The following is an 8,794-nucleotide window of genomic DNA, read 5'->3' as shown; positions in this document are numbered from 1 at the left end:
AAATAAAAAGAAAAAAATTCTTAACTTTTATTACGAACCAGCTTTCTGATAATAACATTTCTATAAATAATTACAGGCAACTTTGCAGTTATGAATGAAACTTATTAACAAAATACACATCATCTGAGATCATAAAAAATTAAAAAGAGAGAGAGAGAGAGAGAGAGAGAGAGAGAGAGAGAGAGAGAGAGAGAGAGAGAGAGAGAGAGAGAGAGAGAGAGAGAGAGAGAGAGAGAGAGAGAGAGAGAGAGAGAGAGAGAGAGAGAGAGAGAGAGAGAGAGAGAGAGAGAGAGAGGTTCTGCCCTAAAACTGTGACCAACACAGATTTAAATGCTAATAGCATGAAGATGGAAGGCGTACAACCAACTTTAATTTATCAATTAAAGAACCTAAAAACATGGAAATCAATGGTGGCACAATATGGAAAAATAATAAAAATATATATTGAAGTATTTTACCAATCATACACAAAAAATAACCTACACAAAAAATGAAGAGAAATGTCTATACCCTTAACTGACAATATTTTTCATTCTTCAAAATATATCTGCAAATTACCATATACTCGACTAGAACACACAAACATGAGAAGGTAACATAATAACATAAAATAATGCATCTATTAAGAAAAGAAGTCATGAGTACAAGTATTCTCCTCTGTCAAAATCTGCACTGAATAATAAGAGAACCGTTTACCATTTAGAAAACTCTGAATATCTATTCACATATAAGCCAAATTCACCTTCCAACCAAGTATATATCTGTACTTACATCATGGCATTCCCAAAAATTTATTTGATAAACTATGAACATTCACCTTAATAGCAATACAAGCCTAACAATGCATTTGAGTAAAAATTGAAAAAATAAGCCTCACAGAATACTCTGCCAATAGATATGGTATCAAATACTTTTGAAGCTCCACATAATACATTAGAGACAGACTTCAGTGACCTAGGGAGTATTTCAACTTGAACAAATATAATGACATGCACAAGGTGATAAGCACGGCTTTTAAATTTTTATTTTATAAAAACCCTAAAATGTACTGGAGTAGCTCAAGTGCAAAGTAAGCTCAAACATGCTTGCACGTGCAGGCACCCACCAGAAATTAACTGCAATAAAGTTTTTAAATGGATATGGTGTACTTCAGCATATACTAAACTTCATCTTGAATATCTTTAGTTGAGGAGTAACATTAGGCACAATCAGCTTAATTTACTTAAGTTAACAAATTTTCCTATTCCTTACATAAGTGCTCTCATTTTGGCACCAAATTAAAATTGTAGCTTAAAGCATGTCCAACAGTCATGTACAGATTTTGTAAGTATTGTCAAAGATCTATACTGTAAAAGCTATCAGATTTTGGATCTGTAATAAATTTGCCATTAAATTCTTACACCAATGTAAGCCTATACTTGTTCTAATCACCTGGTGAGCTTTCATCCTCCAGCTCTTGTCTTCCAAATATTCTGCCAACTCATTTGCTATCTTTAACTTTACCTCCTAAGATAAAAAAAAATCACTTTCGTTTTGAAATAATTTCTAGTGTTGAGACAAATTTTAAGTGGACTGAGTACTCACTTTAGAATAAAAAACTGACCATTTAGATACTGTATCAATAATAATTTTAAACTTTTGCATCCATTGGGAGGACAGATGATATGAAGCTATGATTAACTCAAGTTCATGTACCTCTCTTCACAATAATGACAAAACATATACCTTAAGATGAAATGTTTTCTCAAATTTAACTTCCAAAAGAAAATGCTGACATAAGGAATAAAGTCTATTTGAAAATGAGGTAGGCATGAAGACGAAGTGTTTCCATTATGCTGATAAACTGAATCATTATATTCCACATTACAGATATACCTAATACACAAATGACTGGAGTTCTTACATTCCAAAAATAAAGTTTGGACAAAATTTATATATATGCATCCTCTACCTTCCCCATAAACATACACTAGAATCTTATCAACAGCAAAGGTAAAACATGCACAAACATTCTAATGGAGTTCATAAAGAGCTTTGAAACCAATTTCCTCTTTCCAAGGAATAATAGCCTATATCAGCTTTGAGCCAAAATCAATCTTGGTTACAACCAATGCTATTCTGTCAAGTATCAAATGTACCCGAGAAACTACATTCCAAAATACTTAAAGTAAAAGATCCAGTAATGCGAGTTTAGTTATACCACGGAGAAAGTATAGACTTATATGTAATAAAAGCTGCTATATATATATATATATATATATATATATATATATATATATATATATATATATATATATATATATATATATATATATATATATATATATATATAATGTATGTATACTGGTAGTCCCCAGGTTATGGCAGCTCCAACTTACAGTGTTCTAACTTATTGTGCTTTTTCAAATATATTCATAAAAATATCGGTTCCGGGTTACAGCTGACATTCCAAAGTTATGGTGCCGTAACTAGGATTCTGAGTGGCGTAGTTGTAGGTGCTATAAAGAGGTGAGAAAACCGGTTTAGGGTTCACTATAACCAGGTCCTTCCTATAAGGAAGCCTCTCCTATAAGGAGGGGAGAAAACCCATTTCCTTCCCTAGGCTTACATAAGTCTTCCTCTCTCTCTCTCTTTTTTATAAATTTTTATTACAATGGTCCGAGTTACAGTGTTTTCCAACTTACAGCACACCGCTGGAACAGAAGCCCGCCAAACTCCAGGGACTGCCCATATATACATATAATATATATATATATATATATATATATATATATATATATATATATATATATATATATATATATATATATATATATATATATATATATATATATATATATATATATATATATATATATATATATATATATATATATATATATATATATATATATATATATATATATATATATATATATATATATATATTTATATATATATATACATTGTATATATATATTATATACATAATATATATATTGTATATATATATATATATATATATATATATATATATATATATATATATATATATATATATATATATATATATATATATATATATATATATATATATATATATATATATATATATATATATACACTGTACTGTCAATTATATAATTTCTTGATAAAACCACAAAAACCTCCATGTCATAAACAAAAGATTTTCCATCAAACCAGTTTCATTATCAAGATATGTTATGCTACAACCAAGGGGTTCACTGTTACATACTGCACCTGGTTATAAAGTTTGCTGTTAAGTACTTTTAGAATCTGAAATCAGTGGGTCACTAAGAGCATGAACTGTACTTCATATAAAACTACGTATGGATTCATGCTTTAAGACCAAGTCATATCAAATGCTGCTACTTTTGGATGTAAGTGGAGAAGAATGGCTGTCTGTGCTTCCAATGCTAATTGTAATGGCCTTCTTAGTTAAATAAAGACCTTTAGCCACTACAATTCACATGGTATGCCTGTTTACCTAAAAAAGGAAAAATAAATCCTTCAATGAAAATATATCTTTTACTTTTTAAATTTCCATTTAAGTCTTTGAACTGTAAAATAATATTCATAATACTGTATGAGGATTAAACTCCTGTACTTAGATTTGACTTTCATTTCCTGTGTGTGTGAGAGAGAGAGAGAGAGAGAGAGAGAGAGAGAGAGAGAGAGAGAGAGAGAGAGAGAGAGAGAGAGAGAGAGAGAGAGAGAGAGAGAGAGAGAGAGCATGCACTAGCTTGTAGTTCATTCTTTTTATTGATTTTTTCAAACTCAAGAAAATCAGTTTCTTTGCACATTTTGATGTAAACCAAACTCCAAAAGGCTAATTATATACAGTACCTGAAAATCAGTGTCAAATATCCCTCACTCTTACAGGGTGATAGGAATATTTCAACTCAGGGAAGTTGACCAAAAAGGAAGAACAAACTACCACTGTACTTTGATATGACTGGCCTACTAAATGCTAAGGTATTACAGACAATAAGGAAACGACACACTTTCATTTCACTCAACTTACTTGACAAACACAAAAGCTTTTCATTTTAAAAGTCCTTGGCAAAGACTGCCTCTCCCAGACTTCTTAGGAAGGTAACAATATAAGCACAAAATTTTTCTTAACAAGTAAAACATCACAACCAACAGAACAAAAAATCTGCTACAAAAGCTAATAATAAAGTTCTTTCCTGAATTCTTTCCAGCGTCAAGTGAGACCACTCCGATAAAATAAAACTGTTTGTGAGCGAGTGTTTTGTAACATATAGGTAGTAGAATCTGAATTAATCTGTACAAAACTTGTGCATTAATAGCAATCAAATTAAAATTACTCCATATGTATTCTCATAAAACAAGTGTGAAAAGAGCAAACAGTGCAGCATAACACCTACATCATTTTTCAAAATAATACACACACATCAGACAAAGATAACTGTAAACACACACTTTTAAAATTTCTATATTAGGAAAAATAACGGCATTTTCAGTATAATAGACGAAATGCCCTGGCACTGGGAAACAACATCAGCATTATCATTATCTCCATTTATTATTAGGTTCCTCTAAACTCCATTTGCTTTTCCACTGGCAGTGAATGTTTATCACAAGGCAGGGGTTGAGGGGGATGCTTTTCTTACAGCACCATTATACTTTTAATCTAGTCAAAATCATCATGCTGCTTTTGCGCATGCCCTTAATATTTGCCATGAAAATATATTATATATATAAATATTTATATCTATATATATGTACACATATATTTAGATATTATTTGTGCTAATGGTTCTTATCAACTTATCACTTTACATTTCCCTGGCCTACAACATCTGAGAATCACATGGTACATCAGGATCGGGAATCAAGCACTTCTTTTTTTGATTAGTGCCTGCAAAGTATAAAAACTATCCAGTTCAATGGTGGTTCCAGAGCTATACACTAAATGCCATCTAAGACTCTTCAGCTTCATGCATGTTCCACTCCCATCCCTGAGCACCTGACCACAAACAAAACTGGAGCACCACACAGAAACCACAAGATCATGAGATATTACAACAACTTCTTGACTAATTAAAACAATGCAGTCATTTGCCACATTGAAACCTTTTACTGTATCAAGTGAGCAAAACTTTCCTTATGAAAACAAAATTATATTGTCAGAAATGTAAACAAGTACATATGTACCCTTGTCTCAAAATACATTTAAGCTAAATGCAAAACTGACATCAAAATAACCTTAAGCTGCAATTAACTAAGAGTATTCTCTACTTCCTCTTCTTCTATTTTATCGCAATTCAGATTTCCAAACAGCTATTTGTCTACAGTCTTCTGCAACCACAACAGTATAATAACAAGTGAAAGAATAAGTTACAAATGACTAGCCTGGCACAAGCTGTGCTCTAACCCCCCATTAAACTGTGCTCACAACTTTATCGGGGGCACCAGTAAGCTTATTGACAATGTAGAATTTGTGTTTATTGCCAACAAGCCCCCGTACAACAGCAACATTCTCAACAAGAAAGTTGAATGGCATTGTTATAAGAGCTCCTGCCATGCATAACGCCATTCTCATCCAGCCAACACGATCTACACGGAAGGACTTAATTACACCAAAAATGTACATATAAAAATTAACACCCCCTACAAAAGCTGCCATTACATTGAGAAGCCCTGGGACTGGAACAGGAAATATAGTACTCAAAATCACTGAGGCCAGAGCTAACGGCATTGTCACCCAGGAGTACAGGGAAATAGCCAATAACCATTTTGTACTCACCTGTATCAAATGAAAAAAAAAAAAAAATATTAATAAAAACTCATTCAAGTAGAAACAGGTTTAATCATATTCACTGAAATCAAATTTCATTATAAATCTAAAACCTTACAGGTACATACTTCAAGTTACTTTATGGTATGTAGTCATCTCTACAGAGGGACCTCACTATGGACAAAAATTGGAGTCCTGAGTACATCCTTTTCTTTAAACAAAAAGTCAACAAATACTTACTGGTATGTGCTGGCTATGAACCACCAGCAAAATCCCTTGTAACCATCTTTTGCGCTGCTGCAAAAAGTCGTAAATGGAAAATGGGGACTTCTCCCACATTTCCCCTTCGATGAAGTCGAAAGTGTACCCTTCCCTAAGAGCTACCATACCAAAATAGTTGTCCTCTGCTACACTCCCATCTGGGCCATGGTCAAAAGTTACTCTTCTTTCAGCACCAGCCTGCGAACAAACATGGATTTTAACAAAAACTAAAATTAAATCTAAAATACAAGATTAACAAATATGTATAGAAAGTCAAGTTTCACTAATATAAAAATACTACTGGTAACATTTCTGCCTAATGTAAGGCCAAAGAAAGGAGTGCTCAATTTTGATTGATTAAACAGACTAACCAAGGGTAGGGGGCATTTCTGGGATCAGGTTCCATCATGTAATTACTATAACATGTAAATGCCACAAGAAAGAACTGAGGGTACTTGAAGTATAATGTAAGGATTATAATTACATAAAAGTTAATTTACATTTTAACTGCTTTACTAATGCTGAAAGGTTGTTAATACAAGAGATCATGCAAGTACTTTTTCATCCCCATTTTATGCAATATGCAATTGTCACTATTAGAACTACAAAAATGTGCCTCCAGGAACACATGCATCCTAGAATATCATTTTGGTTTTATTGTAAAGATTTGAACTGCTTGTGAAAGGATATTTATTTTTTGTTATTTACCTCACTCCACAATTAATGATGCCAAAGTAAATGTGGACAATTCATTAGCAACTGTGATCATAGAGAGGGAGAAAATAAACATGAATGATGATGGAACTCACCATCACCTTCTACTTACAACTACAGGTCATACTAAGACTGTTAAAAGTTATCTGTCACCTAGTTTGCAGTTTGGCTTTTACATTGGTTATGGTGTGTGACAGTACTTCTCTTTCAATTTCCAGTTTCACACAGAAATCCATAGTTACTGGTCCTGAAGTTTTCTGACTGGTCCCCATGATAGTGCTTTTTACCTTGACAGCATTAATCATGAGGACTTTAGTTTTTAAATTAGCTAAAATTTACTGGACCAAGTCTTTGTATTATTACTGAATTCTTAACTAGTGCATGGCAAAGAGTAGGAATATAATTTCCGGAGTTCCTCCAAGTAGTTTTTTTGCCTTTTACTTTTTACATTATATTTGCACAATATGTGGTTTGGCCTTGAAAACAAGTTTGTTGCTTAAATGGATGATGTTACTCTACTATACGGTACTGATCTCATTTTCTGAGTAAAGACTTATGGTTGCTGAATCTCATAACAGAAACTTAGCTAAAGGATTACATGGTGTAAATTAAGACAAGACTTCAGTCCACATTTTTCCACTGACAGTGTTTCTCTATCTACATTTAACTCATCTGCTAGGTGCTCCTTTTGATTGCAAATTTGCTTTTGAAAGATATATTTGGTCTCTTCTTCAACTGCACAAAAAAAAAAAATCGGTGAACAGTCAAGATTTTTGAAGATCGTTCAATCCTGAAGAAAGACTTCTGTTCTTTTCTCCCCTGTTTGAACAATGCCCTGTTTGGTCTTCAGCAGCTGAACTCACATCTTCGACTGTGGTACAAGAACTTTCATTCTAATGCATTTCTTTCCCTGACATTGGTAAAAATCACTGGCAACTGGTTCATTGTGCCTGCTGTGATGAATACTTCATAATTCTGATCATTCTTTGTCCTCAGATCTTCCCAAATTATACCATTCATCAGGATGTAAAGATATGCAATTAGTTCATTAAGTCTTGCCTTTTGTCATGTGAGATTCAGTATCACAGTTTTCTGGAACTTTTATTCCTACTGTGGCCAAAATGTGAAGTACTGATGTTACTGTCTATGGTTTCTTGATTGTTCTCTCAACCTGAAGCCCCTATGATTCACAGCCTCATACATAGACTATAAATATTGATATGACTTATGAATGTTTGGTCTAATGACCTGGCACTAGACAGACTATAAAGAGAAATTAGTCATAATTAAATCTCTGTAGTTCTGAATGGAAGTAAAGGATTTCTGTTGTGCACAATGTCACACACTTCTATAAATTTAATTTTACTTAACAACATAATGCCATGTCTTCATTTTTCTTTCTCTTCTTGTCTTCTTTATTTACTTCTCCATTGTTTTCCACTTACAGCCTTCTTACCAATGTATTCCCACTACAAAAAGAGTACAGGAAAGTTTACCATGATTTTATAAACGTCAACAAATTGCAAATTCACAACAACCTCTCAGCTTTTAAGGCATGCTTTAACAAGATGAACTAACAAGTATTAGTACAGTATATAACAAAATTAACAGATCCAATTAAATAATGGTAGTCAGTGGACGAAAGTTACTAAAAAACCTCAATTTTTTTTATAACTTTTTGTTTCATTAATCTTGGGAATATAACCCATAACTTAGAATGAAGGATTGTAGGCATTACATTTACTACATCAATGTCCATCCTGAGGATGTAAGAAGTAATGTTTACTTCAGCATGATTCCAAACTAAATGTTCAAGAATGCACTTTCACAATAAACTACAAGTATGGTGCCCCATGATAATTTGTAATTCCCCTACCTCCAATATACCCTTTATCACACCTTCTCATTGTGACTGTGTATATGTACTAAATGGCAAAAATGTGAATAAAATTCCACTGGTGCAAATGGAAGTGCAGAGCAATACTGAACTGTGTGCCACTAGCCACATGGTTGATGCTTACAGGTAAGTACACCAAGATCTTCAGTTTGGTAGGT

The 8,794-nt window shown here is 32.8% G+C and overlaps 1 protein-coding gene across 7 annotated transcripts in view; it reads right to left on the bottom strand.

Moving 5' to 3' along the window:
* Positions 1–3,628: 3,628 nt before the first annotated feature.
* egh (beta-1,4-mannosyltransferase egh) overlaps positions 3,629–8,794 on the bottom strand; it is a 126,455-nt gene continuing 121,289 nt past the window's right edge. For all 7 annotated transcript variants that reach the window (XM_067103769.1, XM_067103770.1, XM_067103768.1 and 4 more), the window contains 2 exons: positions 6,005–6,223; positions 3,629–5,773 (listed from right to left, as the gene is read on the bottom strand). In XM_067103769.1, coding sequence (XP_066959870.1) covers positions 5,408–5,773; positions 6,005–6,223 — 585 coding nt within the window. In that variant the 3' untranslated portion in view covers positions 3,629–5,407. The remainder of the gene's footprint in view (positions 5,774–6,004; positions 6,224–8,794) is intronic.

The sequence above is a fragment of the Macrobrachium rosenbergii genome, chromosome 5, assembly GCF_040412425.1.
Source record: "Macrobrachium rosenbergii isolate ZJJX-2024 chromosome 5, ASM4041242v1, whole genome shotgun sequence".
Classification (NCBI taxonomy): domain Eukaryota; kingdom Metazoa; phylum Arthropoda; class Malacostraca; order Decapoda; family Palaemonidae; genus Macrobrachium; species Macrobrachium rosenbergii.
The sequence above is the reverse complement of the archived record's forward strand: the minus strand, read 5'-3'. Positions and strand labels throughout refer to the sequence as shown.